The following is a 16,251-nucleotide window of genomic DNA, read 5'->3' on the forward strand; positions in this document are numbered from 1 at the left end:
CTGGGAAAAGCCACAGCATAGTCTTCCAGCATTCCAGGATGCTTTGGCTTCTCCCCAGGAGACAATATGTCACTCGCTGGACTTCACTGTTTTAGCTAAACAGAGCATGAGCCCTTCACAGTCCCCACTTTGTGCTGCAGTGAGACACTGGCTGTCCCAGACTGCTCAGGGTCAGTCTATCAGGGCTGTCCTGTGCACTGCAGTCATTGTCTCCTGGCAGACTGAGGGAGCCTGCAGAGCAGGCTGAGATGCATGCACTGGTGCCCCCTTGCCGCACAGTGTCAGCACTACAAGTTCTGTGTTTTTCAGGGTCTCAATATTTGAAGGTCTATTCTAGTGTGTCTGGGTAAGTTTTTTCTACCAGGAGAACAAACCCAGGAGAATTCTCTCAGATCATTTGAACTTACGTATGCCTCCTAAATGAGTCAGACCTCAATGGGAGGGAATATAGTATTGACCTTGTTTAGCTGTGGACTCTCAGCAGGATAATTGCCCAGGTGCAGGTTGTGGAATGTGTTCTTCTAGTTACTAGACTTGTTTAAATAAGAGGCTCTGTTGAATTTAAAGTGCATTCAAATTTTCTGTCTCTGTTTAAGAAAAATATAAGGTAAGTTATTTACCTGGATACAACTTATATGGTACATCAGAGATCTGTCTTTTTTTCCTTGAATTTAAGCAACAGGCCATTTTTAGAATTGTTTCATTTTAAGAAGTGTTTTGTATTCAACGGCATATCTTAGGTATATCAATTCTGCTTAAGCTGACTTTCATAGGCCTAAGTACTTTTTTGGATGTGGTAAGAACCTAATATGGTAGCCTGTTGAACTTGTCACATTATTAGTGTTCCATCTTTAACCATAATTTTTAAGAAAAAAAATATGGTCCCAAATTATAGATACCATACGCTTATAGGTCAGGGCTGTCCAAACGGCAGCCATATGCAACCCCTTAGGCTCCCATCTGACCATCCTTGCCCCTATTGCTTTAGCTGCAATGGCAGCCAGGGTCTAAAGGCCCCCCTTCCTTCCCTTGGCTTCTGTTGCCTTCCCCAGGGCATGAGGCAGTTCAGCATGGCACAGCCCACAGTGCCCATGCAGTGTGGTACCCCAGGGGAACCCACAGGGAGGTCAAGGTCAGGCAGGGTGCCATGGGGATGGGGGAGAGCCTACCCATGCACATGGCATAGTAAAGCAGGATGGCAGTGCCCTGCTGTGTGTGGGGTACACTGTAGAGCCCATGGTCCCTGGTATTGCTGCCCTTTTCATGTGTGGCCCTCTGCAGTGTGTGGCCTGTGGGGAATGTGGCTTCTAGTCACTTTGAAGTTGGACAGCTCTGGTATAGGTGATTCTTACTTTCAACTTTGTGCTGCTGTTTTGGTTCTTAACACAGGTTTGCTTTCACTCATACTTTCAATGCCTGAAATTTAGCATGGCAAAGTTAGGGCAAGTAAGCTATTTGGAGCTCCAGCCTGCTCACCTGAGTTAACAAAAACAGCTGCAAACCCACTGTAAATAGGAAAAAGACATGTTTAGAGAAGAAACCTTCCTTCTGTCTCTCAGGGTCATGTCACACTTTACTTGTGTTAACTACACTTAAAACATGAGCATTCATGTGTTCAAGCCCTAAAACATGCTAAGTGTAACAGATAGCAAAGTGATGACTCTTCCCAGCAGTATCTCCAGATTGTATTAAGTAATGTATTCAGCCATCATCAGACTGCTCCACAGAGATTATATGAGTTCAAAACGGGCATACTGTTGTTAGTCCCAGTCCCAGGACTGCACCTGAGCTGGTTCAAGATACCAGTGTGGTGCCAGGGCTGGGACTATGTGCAGCCAGCAATATGTGCACATTAGAGAGCACAGTATAAACATTATTGTGTGGCTGCTCAGAACACATTTTAACTTCAATACTGCAGATTTAACATGTGCTAAGTGTTCTGTGTGACAAGGCCTTCCATTTGTCTTTTATTTCTCCTTCAGAATGCGGATGGTAAATTCCTTGGTGTCTGTCTTGCAAACTGCATAGAACAAAGTTGGCACCAAACAAAACAAAACCCCCAGAAAATAAGACTGAATCATTGCTATTTCTCAAAGCAATGTGGACATCTATGAAACTGTCCCATCAAAAAGGCTGTTTGCCAGTCATGTTGGACAGTACACTATAAGGTTGCATGCTTCACTGTTACCCTATTACTGAGGTTTTGTGTTTGCACTGTAATAATTTAGGAATAAAACTTGGTTATTAAGCTAACCTGGATTAGTTTAATAAGAGGCTGTGGAAAAAACGGCAGGAGAGAAAAGAATGGTTTAAGATCAGTCCTAACCCTTCACTGTGACATTATTGGTTTTTTGAATTTTAGCAAACTGTCAAGTAAGCACTACGTCTTTTTTTAAAGTATGCATCATATACTCTTGTTAAATCAAAAGTAAGTTTGTTTAAATGTAGCCAAGAGTAGCAATAGTCTAGAAGAGATTCCCATTTTAATATTTATGCTTGTTAATGTGCTATTCTTACACTAAGGCATTAAATATGTACCTTCCACTCCAGGTTCTTTGTGAGACTTCCATTAAAGACATAAAAAATTAAGTGTAAATTACATTACTGTGGAATATCACTTCACATTTACATAAATGCACATTTACAAAATTGCACCAAGAGGGAAAGCTCAACGTAATCATATCATAATTGTATAATCAATTCACTGTGATTATATTTTTCTCTCTTGATGCAATTTAGTAAACGGGAGTTTGTGTAAATGTGAGGCAATGTTGCTCACTTAATGTAATTTATGCCAATAGTTTATAGTGATATTTTCCTTCAAAATGGGAGCCAGACATATCTTCTTCTAACTTAATATATCATTTTCAGATTCAGAATGCATTTGCCTGATGTCCCTTTTGGATAGCATCAGGTAGCTTTCTTAGAAAATAACTCACAATTTGTCACAGTTTAAATATAGGACATACAGGAACTAGGCTGAAAATGGAAATAATATGGGATTGATTTCCTTAATGTAAAGTTTTCCATTGCCTCAGTTCCATTATTCAGCAATTTTAATGTAAACTTACTGTAGAAGGGGATATTAGAGTAGGCCTTTGACAGAAGGAGGAACAATGGGGAAAATGAGAGTTGTTTTGTGCAATCTGGCAGTCAATTTTAGTTGGTCCATTTTGCCAAAGGGAAGTTTGTTTTTTTAGTTTGTTTGTTTCTAAATTTAATGTAAGTGAATAAAGTGTTTGTTTTTATCACAATTCAATTAACTTTTAAAATTCCTCTTATTTTAATATTGGTAATGTCTTTTAGCAAATAACGGAACACTTATACCAGAGTCTTTACTGTAAAGGGAATGCATTTGTTAATGAAGTTTGTTTAGATTTTGTAAGGCTAGACAGAAATATGCCATCATTTTCTTTTTTCATCATTGTCATTGTTATTACTATTTATCTATTTATTAAATGTTTATGTCCCTCTTCCTGACAAATGGTCATGGCAGCTTACAGAAGAGAGCAAAATAACTTGTGAGCAAGAGAACAAAAAGCCGGGGGTGGGGGGAAGAGAGGGAGACAAACATTTAAACTACATAAGAAAAACTGATGTTAAACATAAGACTCCTGGGCCAGATTTAGCCCATGGGTTGCTGGACCATTCCCTCATGCCAGATCTCCAATGCACAGGCCAGGTTATGGGCTGCATGCAGTGCTCCAGATCAATTCTCTGTGCTGCTTGCAGCACCAGATGCAGTCCGTGTGCTATAGGCACCCCATGCCAGCCTCATGTGCTACATGCACAGCAAGTGCCACGGCTGGTGCATATTGCATCTGACACAGGCTAGACCCTTTGCTTCAGGTGCTACACAAGGGGTAGGTGGGCTGGATGAATTTGACACAGGAACAGTCAGCATGGATTCACCAAGGGAAAGTTGTGCCTGACCAACCTGATTGCCTTCTATGATGAGATGACTGGCTCTGTGGATACGGGGAGACCAGTGGATGTGATATACAGCAAAAGCTGTGTTAACCGGCACTTTATTAGCTGGAAAACTCTATTGACCGGCATCCAAGGGATGTGGCAAAAGCGAAACCGGAAGTACCACTTCCGGGTTTTGCCTCTGCGAGCAGAGTTTTTATTTGCCACTTCTTCAGTCCATGGCCCAAGGCAAAGCAGCCTGCATAGGGCTTCCCTCCCTGTCCCCCCGCACACTAATGCTGGGGAGTGTGCCAGATGGTGCACATTTGATTAACCGGAATATTTGATTAACCGGTATCCCTTATTCCCAGGGGATGCTGGATAACAGAGCTTTTACTGTACCTTGATTTTATCAAGGCTTTTGAGACGGTCTCCCACAGCATTCTTGCAGGTAAGGTAAGGAAGTATGGGCTGGATGAATGGACTGTAAGGTAGATAGAAAACTGGCTGGAGTAATCAATGGCTCGATGTCTAGTTGCCAACCGGTATCTAGTGGAGTGCCCCAGGGGTCAGTCCTGGGGCCGGTTTTGTTCAGTGTCTTCATCAGTGACCTGGAAGATAGGACAGAGTGCACTGTTAGCAAGTTTGCATATGACACTGAGCTGGGGGGAGTAGTAGATACATTGGAAGATAGGCTAGGATTCAGAGTGACCTTGATAAATTGGAGGATTGGGCCAAAAAAAATCTCATGAGTTTCAGCAAGGACAAGTTCAAAGTCCTGCACTTAGGATGGAACAATCCCACGCGCTAGTACAGGCTGGGGGCTGACTGGCTGGGTAGCAGCTCAACAGAAAAGGAGTTGGGGGTTACAGTGGACAATAAGCTGAATATGAGCCAACAGTGTGCCCTTGTTGCAAAGAAAGCTAACAGAATACTGAGCTGCACTGGTAGGAGTGGCTACCTGGCTAGACAAAGCTTTGGGTGGGATGATCTAGTTGGGGATGGTTGTGCTTTGAGCAGGGGGTTGAATGAGATGCCCTACTGAAGCCCCTTCCAACCCTAATTTTCTATGATTCTGTGACACCTCTGCCCTAAACAATATGTTAGCTTAAACTTGGCGACTATGAACCTGCCCAAATAGAACTGTGTTACAGCACTTCTAAAGGATACCCAGGCTTGTCCTCTAGCAGTATTCCTGTTGGGGGAGGGCACACACTGAATTCCACAGCTGTGGGGCAACTACAGAGAACAACCTCCAATATGTTTTTACTAATCACACTTGACACAATGATCATACTTATGCTTGGTTAACCTCAGGTATTGTAGTGGGGTATAAGAGAGAAGGCGGCCCCTTAGATATGCAGGGCTTGGACATTTTTGGACCTTGTAGATCAAAACCAGCATCTGGAATTGTGCCTGGAAAGCTATTGAAAAACAGTGCAGACTCTTGATTACTGGAGAAACATTCCTGATGATCCACCCCTGTTGAAAGGTAGGCTGCCACATTCTGCACCACCTGCAGCTTCTGGGCAATTATCAAGGGCAGCCCAACATACAGTATGTTGCAATACGCTAGCCTTGAGGTTATGAAAGTATGGATGATGGTGTTCAGATCAGAATTTGAAAGAAAGTTTTATAGTTTTATCATGAGATACAGTTTGTGAAAGGCACTCCTTGCCATGGCTGCCACCTAAAGATCCAGGAGCACCCAAAGACTGCAAAATTGAGTGACTGTGCAATTAAGTGAACCCTGTTAGTGAGAGTTATAATTAGTACCTTCAAATTCAGACTGCCCAGTACTATCATCTCTGTCTTGTCTGGATTCAGCTTCAGCTCATTTACCCACATCCAATCATCAACTAAAGTCAGGCACTGAAAGAGGGAGAGAGTGTGAGGACTGGATCAGAGGAAAGAGGTAGACTTGGGTGTCACCAGCATACTGATAGTGCAGAGATTTGGAGTTAGGTGCCATCTCACTGAGTGGGCTCATAAGTGTTGTACAGGAGGAATGACAGGCTGGTGCTCTGGCAAATCAGCATTAAGCTATGGGTTATTGAGAAGGGGCCAAACAATCACAAACTTAAAAATGTCTGGCACCCTACCCTCCCAAGGATGGCATTAGCAACTTCTGCCAATAATAGCCCCAGTCTCCCACAACTGACTTTTATAACTGTTGTTAGTGGGTAACAGCAATTAAAACAAATCTAGCCCTCCTCCCCCAACTTGAACTCCTACGCTACAGCAAAAGTGGCAGGTTCTCCAAGTGCCAGATGATAATGGCAGTGGTGTGCTTTTGAACTAAAACAGATAGAAGGTGTTTCCGTTCAAAAGCACAATGCCACCATTTTCTCCGCACTGACGTGTATTTAGCTGCTCATATAATTGCAAGTGACGCAGCACTGGGTGCTTCTGTGTGTAAAAATGCCCTTTATGGCATTCTCAAATTTTGTTTGGTAACCTTCAAAAACAGTACGATTAATTGAGTCTGCTCCAACATCCAGCACGTCCGGGCAGGGAAATGTGTGTATATAAATGCTCAAAGTGACCAGCCTGTCTTAGTCTGTAATTTACTTGCCACACCTCAGGCAGGGTACTGGGTTTTATCTAGTGGTTTAGGATGTAATTTCTTTGTAATATTATCACCTTAAAATAAAGGTCCCATGCTTTGTGAAAGCTGGCTGATTAATAACTAAATATCACTGTTGCTGAAAGATAGCAGAATCTGCTGGGATAAGCACAATGAAGTGCCACTCTAAAACCCTGTCTTTGAGGGAGAGGAATGCAAATAAATCCCCTAAGAAAAGTGTTGGCAAAAGAAAGGCCTAAAGCTTAGGAAGGTGCCCTCGAGGAATCCAAAGACTGAACTCAGAAATTCAGTTATGGCTGGAACTAGGCACATTCTGAATTCTCACTGCTTGTACTTTGCAGATTGTTCTAAACTTGGATGCCTTAATCCTTTTTGAGGCTCCCTGTCAGCGTTGACTAAGACCAGATGGTTTTATATTTTATAGTGTCAAACTGGTCTGTGTCAGGAGCTAGCACATTGTGTTTTAAAAATACACTTCCCCCATGTAGACAAGGCCTAAGAATAAAAATTCCAATTTTGCTAAGTCAGTTTGCAAACTGATATTTTGAAATTGATGCAAACTATTGTGAATGCTGATTTATTTTGGCTTATGAGGACCTTTATATTCATGTAGCTTAAATCTCTAAGGAAACTACTTAAGATAAATAGGGATAAGAATCCTAACAAAAATAAGTGTTCACTCAATCTGGGATTGTTCAGATTTAACTAAATCACGGTTTTCTTCTGTAGACAGAGCCTTAGTTAGCTTGCTATTTGACATTCCATTAACTTAAGAGGTCTACAGGTATCACACAGTAAAAAATCAGATATTGCAGAGTAGGTTTAAGGTGCCAAACTTCTGTTACCTTAGTTTGAGTTTTGTCTTGGGTCTTTTATATAAAATAATGCTTGTTAAGCCTCGATATTAAGTAGTTGGTGGGGACCATTATGTGGAGATTTTTTATTATTTAAACAAATACATCAAATGTGATTTTTCTGCCTTGTTTCATTGACATGAAAAATACTCATTTTATTTAGGCCAGCTTTCTGCTGCAACTTTATTACAGAGGGGGTCTTGTGTAATTAATTTTGCCTATTGTTTGTTCTTATGCTTTGTTTTAATATAGCTCTTCTTTGCAGTATAGCCTGTGAACATTGTTTGGTACAATGTATGAGAACGAAGGTTGTTTCTATACCCTGAAATTAAAAAAAAGTGAAGCAATTCAGCAAATTGCTTAAAACTTCTGATTACTCCTGCTCCTGGGCCACATTTTTGTCCTGCTCTGGCGCAAAAAGGCAGGCGGCCTACGGGATGTCCTGGTGGTCTCCCATTCAGGTCCGAACCGGGCTCGGGCCCGGGCCTGGGCCTGTTTAGCTTCCCGCATTGCATGTAATCAGTCCTGTCTGGCCAGAGGCTTGAGGGAATAGTGAGGTGGCAGTCCCCATAGCCTTGAATGGCGTGGACATGGTGCCTGCAAGCCCCCATTGCAATGCATGGGGTTGACATGGTGCCTGCAAGTTGTTGAATTGGGACCTGAGCCACTAATAGTCTGTTCAATAACAGGATGAGGTATTTACTGTGGTTCTTGCTTATGAGGCACCAGTGAGAAATTTAACCCCCGGGCATGCTCTGGTACCCATGCTGGCTAACTGTATCCCTCCACCTGAAACAATGAGTAGAGATTTTCCATTGTGTGAGTAGGTGGAACCCACAGTTTCCCTCCTTTGAAGAGCTGTACGTTACCATTTTGTCATTTTAGCCTCCAGGAAGCTGCACCCCCAAAGTTCTTTTAACAAATAGTCTCTTGATTGCTTCACAGTACACTTTGACTCAGCTTAACTTTGAATTATTCAATTTTCTTGTGCATTAACTCCCTCAATAATCAAAAAGTGAAAAAAATACAGCCATAAATATTGAAAACTTACCTTTACTTATGGGACTCTCCATTGTATTTTTTATGCTACAGTGCCTGTTCATAGGGTTTTTGGCACAAAGTTGAAGTGGGAGAGCATATTGCCGAACCTACAGGGTTTTGTTGAGGAATCATAGCTGACTCTGCTTTATGACATCTTTATACCCTTATTGTCTTCTGTTTCAGGTATTACATGGAGTGTTAAGTTCAAACTTCAACCAGCCTTGCCCGAGAAACCATTTGGAATCTGCTGTTTATGAATTATTCAGCCCTACTCACGCACTTTACATATGTATTAAAAACACTGCCCCAGAGATCTTGCAATTTAAAATTAGGCAAGAAGCAAAGAAATTAATGTAGCGGGTGGTGACAGAAGAACGATAGGTTAACGTGTAAGAGAAAAAAATGTGGTAACTTGGTTTAGTTATATGTGCTTCATAAGATTAAATAGTCCATCTCCATTCTCTCATTAATAGATATGTTAGTAGCAAATCTGTTTCACTGATTGAGGGAGTATTTTCTCTTGTTGGGGATGCAGTGTGTTGGTATGAGAGAAAAACGTAATCAGACAGAAAGGTTACAAAATGGTGATGGCAAGAAGAAGCTAAGAGGAGGGTAGCATATTAATGAAAGCCTTGTGAAATACAAGACTGTCAAGGAGCTAGGAGATGGGTCAATAGGTCTGGAAAGCTCTGGTGATCATTCTAATACAGGAAGTTCTGGCAGCTAACATGGATAGCTGCTTATCTTTTCTAGTGGCCCTCATGTGGTCAGCAGGAGTCGCGGCTTTACATCTCTGTCAAAATCAACATTTCTTGTTTCCTCAATATCCAGCTAAGGTACAGAACCAAGATGCTAGTTGGCATATATCTTACTCTCAATTGAGATGGAACTGATATGATATTTTCTGGCAGAGAGTACAGCATTTTAAGAAATTAGTCATGTTGTGATTGTAATTTTGGTTGAAGGCATAGAGCCTTCACTTGTTAGGCTTGTTAGGTGGTTGCAGTCTAAATCATGTAGAATTGATTGCTACTTTTGGATGGCCTGAGTGGCCAGCAGTGAATATCTGTTTCCAGCAACTTAACTGATTTACATCTTTTCTTTTGGTATTTGGACACGATTCCAGGTAGTGCTCTTTCTATAGTTTCCAGGGTCAATTAATACCCATTGTCTTTAACTATTAATCGTCTTTAATACCCATTTCCTGCATGTACTTTGATTATTCCTAGCAGGTACTAGCTAGTGCATAATCAGAAGTACTAGACCAGGTGCTCTTAACCTTTTTCGGACTTGAGGCGCCCCTTATCAGAGTTGAGGCATCCCTCCATAACTTTTGTGATTTGAGTAACACCCAATTTCAAAAACTGTTTTATGTTACAGTGCTTTCTTCCTTGCAGAGGGGCCGGGCAATGAGAGTGTGGAATCAGCCAGGCAGCAACAAGCTTGAGCCTGTGCTTATCTACTTATTTCCTTACACATGGTTTATCTTCTCACATCACCCTGCAAAGGATCTGGAAGCACTCCAGCGTGTTCTGACACCATGGTTGAGATTCAGTTTATTAGATGAACAAGAACCCCTTGTTTAGTGTTAGTTACCAGTTTGCTCTTCACATGATTCTTAATATTGATTATCTGACATTTCACACGCTCAAGACCTGAGTTATAAGTCATGCGCTGACACATACTTGGTGGGTGTGTCTACATGGGACACCTTAATGCACAGTGAACTGTTCTTTTGCACATGAGTATGTCATGGCAGAAACCATGCTAATGCTCTAATGGTCTCTACCCAGGAGAGCGCACACAGCAACAACAAACTCTCCCTGTGCCTGAAGAAGGGTGCCAGTACCTGAAAGCTTGCAAAGAACAAATTTTCAAACTATTTAGTTGCTCTAATAAAAGATATCACATTTACCCAAATAACCTTGTCTGCCTATGTCCTTAAGCCAATACGGCTACAACCAACAACCCTAATGCTTAGTAGAATTAGTCTACTGAGCATTAAGCATCTCAAAAAAAAAGTTTCCTTTTGCTATTGCATATTTGTGCAGCTATTGTGCCTTTATCTAGTACCTCGTATTAGAGGTACTAAACTTAATGCACGGTAGCAAAAGCACATTAATGAACTTGTAGGCATGCCCAGTATGTCCTGTCAGGATAGTTGTGACTGGTTTTGACTGATCCGATCTTTAGAACTCTTGGAAGGAAACAAAATGGGTCTTCTCGAAAGCAAAATGCTGCTTGGGTTCATAGATTCATAGATGTTAGGGTCGGAAGGGACCTCAATAGATCATCGAGTCCGACCCCCTGCATAGGCAGGAAAGAGTGCTGGGTCTAGATGACCCCAGCTAGATGGTTATCTAACCTCCTCTTGAAGACCCCCAGGGTAGGGGAGAGCACCACCTCCCTTGGGAGCCCGTTCCAGACCTTGGCCACTCGAACTGTGAAGAAGTTCCTCCTAATGTCCAATCTAAATCTGCTCTCTGCTAGCTTGTGGCCATTATTTCTTGTAACCCCCGGGGGTGCCTTGGTGAATAAATACTCACCAATTCCCTTCTGCGCCCCCGTGATGAACTTATAGGCAGCCACAAGGTCACCTCTCAACCTTCTCTTGCGGAGGCTGAAAAGGTCCAGTTTCTCTAGTCTCTCCTCGTAGGGCTTGGTCTGCAGGCTCTTAACCATACGAGTGGCCCTTCTCTGGACCCTCTCCAGGTTATCCGCATCCCTCTTGAATTGTGGCGCCCAGAATTGCACGCAGTACTCCAACTGCGGTCTGACCAGCACCCGATAAAGGGGAAGTATCACCTCCTTGGACCTATTCGTCATGCATCTGCTGATGCACGATAAAGTGCCATTAGCTTTTCTGATGGCTTTGTCACACTGCCGACTCACGTTCATCTTGGAGTCCACTAGGACTCAAAGATCCCTTTCCACTTCCGTGCCACCCAGCAGGTCATTTCCTAGGCTGTAGGTGTGCTGGACATTTTTCCTCCCTAGGTGCAGCACTTTGCATTTCTCCTTGTTGAACTGCATTCTGTTGTTTTCTGCCCACTTGTCTAACCTGTACAGGTCTGCTTGCAGCTGTTCCCTGCCCTCTGGCGTGTCCACTTCTCCCCATAGCATTGTGTCATCTGCAAACTTGGACAGAGTACATTTCACTCCCTCGTCCAAGTCACTGATGAAGACATTAAAGAGTATCGGTCCAAGGACCGAGCCTTGCGGGACCCCACTGCCCACACCCTTCCAGGTCGAAACCGACCCATCCACCACGACTCTCTGGGTGCGACCCTCCAGCCAATTCGCCACCCACCGGACTGTGTAGTCATCCACGTCACAGCCTCTTAACTTGTTCACCAGTATGGGGTGGGATACCTTATCAAAGGCCTTCCTGAAGTCTAAGTATACGACATCCACCCCTCCTCCTGTGTCCAGGGTTCCCTCTGGCAAATCTTCCACCAAAACCCAAATTCTGGCATTTCCAGGGCTTCTAGGTAAAAGAAATCACTTTTGATCTGGATGTAATCTATGGATTAATAATCTACTCCATCCACTTTATTCTTTGAGGCCCTGCTTAATTTGCAGTTTTCTGGTTTGTATTCAGGGTCTCTTTTTACAGTGTAGATGTTTTTGGAGGACACAGCATACTACCCATAGCACCTAGTTATGGACCAAGGGTGTGGTCCATAGATATGGTAGATGCTGTTCTGGACAGACACTTCCCTGCCCCAAATAAGTGATAATCTAAGGAAGCTAGATATTCAGATGGTTGCATGCTTTTATGTATTTGAGTAAGGTGCCCTGTGAGATGCTACATTTAAAAACAAAGCCAAACAATAAATACCCTCCTCTGAAATTAAAATGAAAAACAAGATCTTTTGTCCTATATGTATTTTGCATAGCTGCTTTTGACAAAGCAAGGGGTGAGTTCATTGATGCCAATGTGAACACTCTATTTTAATCTTCTACTTCTGTATGGTCTCCAAGAAGCAATATAAAAGATCTTGGAAATTCTGTGTTCAGTTGACTTAATTGTATTAGGATAAGAAAAGGCCTTTTTGTTCAGGAGTAGATCTCTCCTGAGGCAGTTTGAATTCTCATTGTTCAGTTCTTGAACGGATTGACAGAACCAAGATGTTTGAATAGGATAAATACATTTAATCTGGTATCTAGTTCTGTGGTAGCCAACAATAGTTTTTAATATTTAATAGTAATCTGGCTTTTGTGACTGCTTGGGTACTGATATTTAAATAAGCAACTCAAAGTGGGTTTATGAACTGATGCTCTAATCATAGGGAGAAACATATTTTAAACTGGTTTGAGTTCTGAAACAATTAGTTTTTGGTGAAAACCAGGCATAATGTAGTCCAAACCATTAAAGTAATTGGTTTCAACTGGTAGTTTGGATGTGTCATGATAAAGTGGGAATGCTGCAAGGCACTACATTCCAGTGTCCAAGCAAAATATGTAACAGTACGAGTCATACAATGCTGATAACATTTATTTTTTTATTTTTTTTTTTTTTTAAAGCAGTGTTCCAGCTGAGTTGGAGTATTTTTAAGATTGGTACTTAAAGATAACTATAGATGTGGACATCCCTGTCTTTGATTTTTGTTAGCTTTTTTTTATCTACTTCTGATCACAATGTTGCTTTTTTTTTACTCTTATCTGAAACTATTGTAAGTTTTAATGTGCTTGCCATTTAATAAAGTTTCAATAAGGACAAAATAGTAAACGTTTAATAGTGCTTAGCATATTATTGGAACTTCTGGTCAACAGTGCTGACTTGTGGGTCTGTCAAAATATATTTGCTGATACATTAAAGAAAGAGTACATTTTTTAGGGCTGAACAAATGAAAGCTTCATAGTATCTGAAGTTTTTTGTTCGGTTTTTTGTGACTTCCATTAAAAGAAGAAAACAACTAAACTAGCTGCTGGTACTTTTGAATGGTGCTTCCTTTTAACGTGCTTCATACAGAGCCACAAATAGTGTCTGAGAAATGAATTACTTGTGCGCTGGACATATTGACTTAGACAAGCGTATTTGAGAAGGTACTTTAGAAGTCATTATCAGCAATAGCTCTATGGAAAACCCATTGACCTGTAAAAGTGCTGCTGAGTGCTGTATGTTCATCTGGATGGTGAATGTATTTGGGTATTCATTAATGGTGCTAGTGATCTTGAAGATGTTTTAATGCATGCCTCGCTTAAAAGGGAATCTGGTTTTCCTCAGTACTTAATCAATTATTATATGAAATCAGATTAAAACAAACTAAGTACCAAAGAATGGCAAAGAATGAACCTCAAGGTTAGTTTATAAAAGTAATCAAGGACCTGGTTTCTGAAAGAACCCAGATGTAAGTAGTGTTTGTATTTACAGAAGGTTGTCTTCTGGCAGGTTTTTTTTATTATACTTAGCAATTAAAATGTTCTTAACTTCTCAGTACTTCACCATCTTCAGTGGCAAGGCAGAATTCAAATGCCTTTGTCTGTCTGTCTGTCCCTAACACAGATGGTGGGGACGGAGTGGTACTGAGGGGCCAGAGCAAGGGGTGAAGCTAGTGGCATTGGCCTTGCTCCGCCCTCCCCCTCCCCCGGGCCCTTGGAGGTGGCAGCGGCATGGAGTGCTGGCAGCGCAGCACTGGCCTTGCCTCCCCCAATCCGGCCTCACTGCTGCATCCTAGGCAAGGGGTGGCTCCCACCCCCACCCCCTGCAGGCAGACAGGAGTGGGGAATGGGGGGATGGATGAGAGGGAGGGCTCACGGGGTCAGAGGCGGACTGGCAGCACCGTGGTATGCTGGGTGGCAGCACTCTGACCCCACCTGCCCCCCCACCCTGTCATTCATGACAGGCTATTTGCTAGTAAATGAAAATATTCTCTATGGACCAGATCCTGCATTTAGTCTGCCTAAATAGCTACACTAAAGTCTGAGAGTTACATGAACTAAGTTACACTGAATATTCATGCTTTGAATAATTATTCTTTGTACTAAAATGCTGCAGCATGTCTGCTGTGTAGAAACTCATCAGGCTTGCATCAAATGCAACATTCTGGAGAAGTGATAACTGTGGGTCTTTTCATGATTTAATAGAATGTTGATCTTTTCTAAAAAGTGTGTGTGTGTGTGTATGTACACATATATATATGGCTTGTTGGAACTTTTAAATAAATGAACCTAAATTTCATTTTGAAGAATAGGATAGCTGTCACTGCCTTCACTTGTTATTGTCTATTCAGTCTAGATAGATGGGCTAGTTAAACCTTTTCTTTTTTCACAGGTAGGTAGATGTACAAGCAGGGGCTCTGATACAGGTTTTTTTTGTTTTGTTTTTGACAGACACCTTTTCTACTCTCCTTTCTCCCAGAGTTACTGCTGGTTTTGATCTAAGTCTGACAAAATAAGACATGAGGAGTACTTAAATGAGGTGTCGTCTTGCTGAGAAGAGTAGGTTGACTTTTGGTCTGGCTTTTTAATTTAGTGGCTTCCTTAATAACTCTTCAAATTTTTGTAAGAAAGCAAAATGCTTAAGTGGGTCTCAGAAATTCCTTAATACATCTCCATTCTGAAAGGCACAATGTCAATTTGAAATTCATATTACGTTGACAAAGTTTTTATAGCTATCAATTTATTTCAGTTGGTTATGTGAATTATAACTTAGAAATATAAGGCGAGTATTTTTTTAATTCGCTTTGTGCATTTGACATTCCTTTTAATATAGTCAAAACCTATGTTTTTTAACAAGTTGTTTTATTATTTGCCCCACACACTAATTTGAAAAGTTCTCCCTGAGCTATTTTAAAGCAGCTTGCATTGCTGCTTTGATCCTGCAGTGAGTGTTTACCAGTAGCAGCATCAGTAACACTGCAGACTGCAGCATAGTGTCAAGGTACCCAGCCTAGCTTTAAACAAGCTGCTGCAATGTAGCACATTTTGATTCCTCTTAAGAAAGAAGGACAAAACTTGGAAGTAAGCAGTTGGAGAATGGTTGCTCACCTGGATCAAAAGTTTGTTAAACTTCCTTCCTGATTTGCAGGTGTTGATTATCTAATGTAAGCTGAGTTCTACCCCTTGCAGATAGTGGAGTCCGGTTTATTAAGATACATCATTAGTGCTTTATAGCATAAAAAAAATCAACTGCTGTTTGGTCACTCCACCCATAACTATGTAATGTCCCTAGAGAAAAAAATCAAATCTATTTGTAAAATTCAATATATGCAAATATCTGATCATCATTTTCCAGGTCTGATGCAAAGCCCAATGCAAAGATTTTTCCCACTAGAGGTGCAAGCCAATATGTCTAGTCAAAATGTTTAGTTCTAAATACAGTAAAAACCATGTTATCTGGCACCTTACAAACTGGCATGTCAGTTCGTAAGGTAGAAGTGAAACCAGAAGTGCCCACTGTGGCGCTTCCAGTTTTGCTGAGCCCCCACAGACCAGGGAAAGCAGCCTGTACGGGACCTCTCTCCCTGTCCCCCAGCACACTGACACAGTGGGAGGGGCAGCGATGTGATGGGAGGGGCGGTGGCGCTCCGGACATGGTGGGAGAGGCAGCAGCCTGAACAGGCAAAGATGCCTGTTCTGGCCTCTCAGGTAACCGGCATATTTGGTTATCCGGCACCCCCCATTCCCCATGGGTGCCAGATAACAAAGCTTTTGCTGTATGTAACTTTAGTTAAGGCCTGCCAGATTTCATGCATTCTTTATGATACCCATGCATACCTTTTTTGATGATATTCTCTTACATTTTGCCACTGATATTACATGTGGTTGAACTGTTCCTTTTTAAAGGTTATTTAGGATGGGAAGTTGAGGAACAAGCAGGGTGGATGTGGTTTAAATCAAATAGATTTAGGAGGT

At 41.8% G+C, this 16,251-nt stretch overlaps 1 protein-coding gene across 2 annotated transcripts in view; it reads left to right on the plus strand.

Annotated features, from left to right (window-relative positions):
* The window catches only part of HS2ST1 (heparan sulfate 2-O-sulfotransferase 1), a 163,365-nt gene that overhangs the window by 63,068 nt on the left and 84,046 nt on the right, over positions 1-16,251 (plus strand). Inside the window, exon 1 of one of the 2 annotated variants that reach the window (XM_019479098.2) lies at positions 14,755-14,835. The exons of the other annotated variant lie outside the window; for it this stretch is intronic. Coding sequence (XP_019334643.1) covers positions 14,811-14,835 — 25 coding nt within the window. The 5' untranslated portion in view covers positions 14,755-14,810. Of the gene's footprint in view, positions 1-14,754; positions 14,836-16,251 lie in introns of those variants that run through there. 2 annotated transcript variants of the gene reach the window in all.

Source organism: Alligator mississippiensis, chromosome 5, assembly GCF_030867095.1.
Source record: "Alligator mississippiensis isolate rAllMis1 chromosome 5, rAllMis1, whole genome shotgun sequence".
NCBI classification, from domain to species: domain Eukaryota; kingdom Metazoa; phylum Chordata; order Crocodylia; family Alligatoridae; genus Alligator; species Alligator mississippiensis.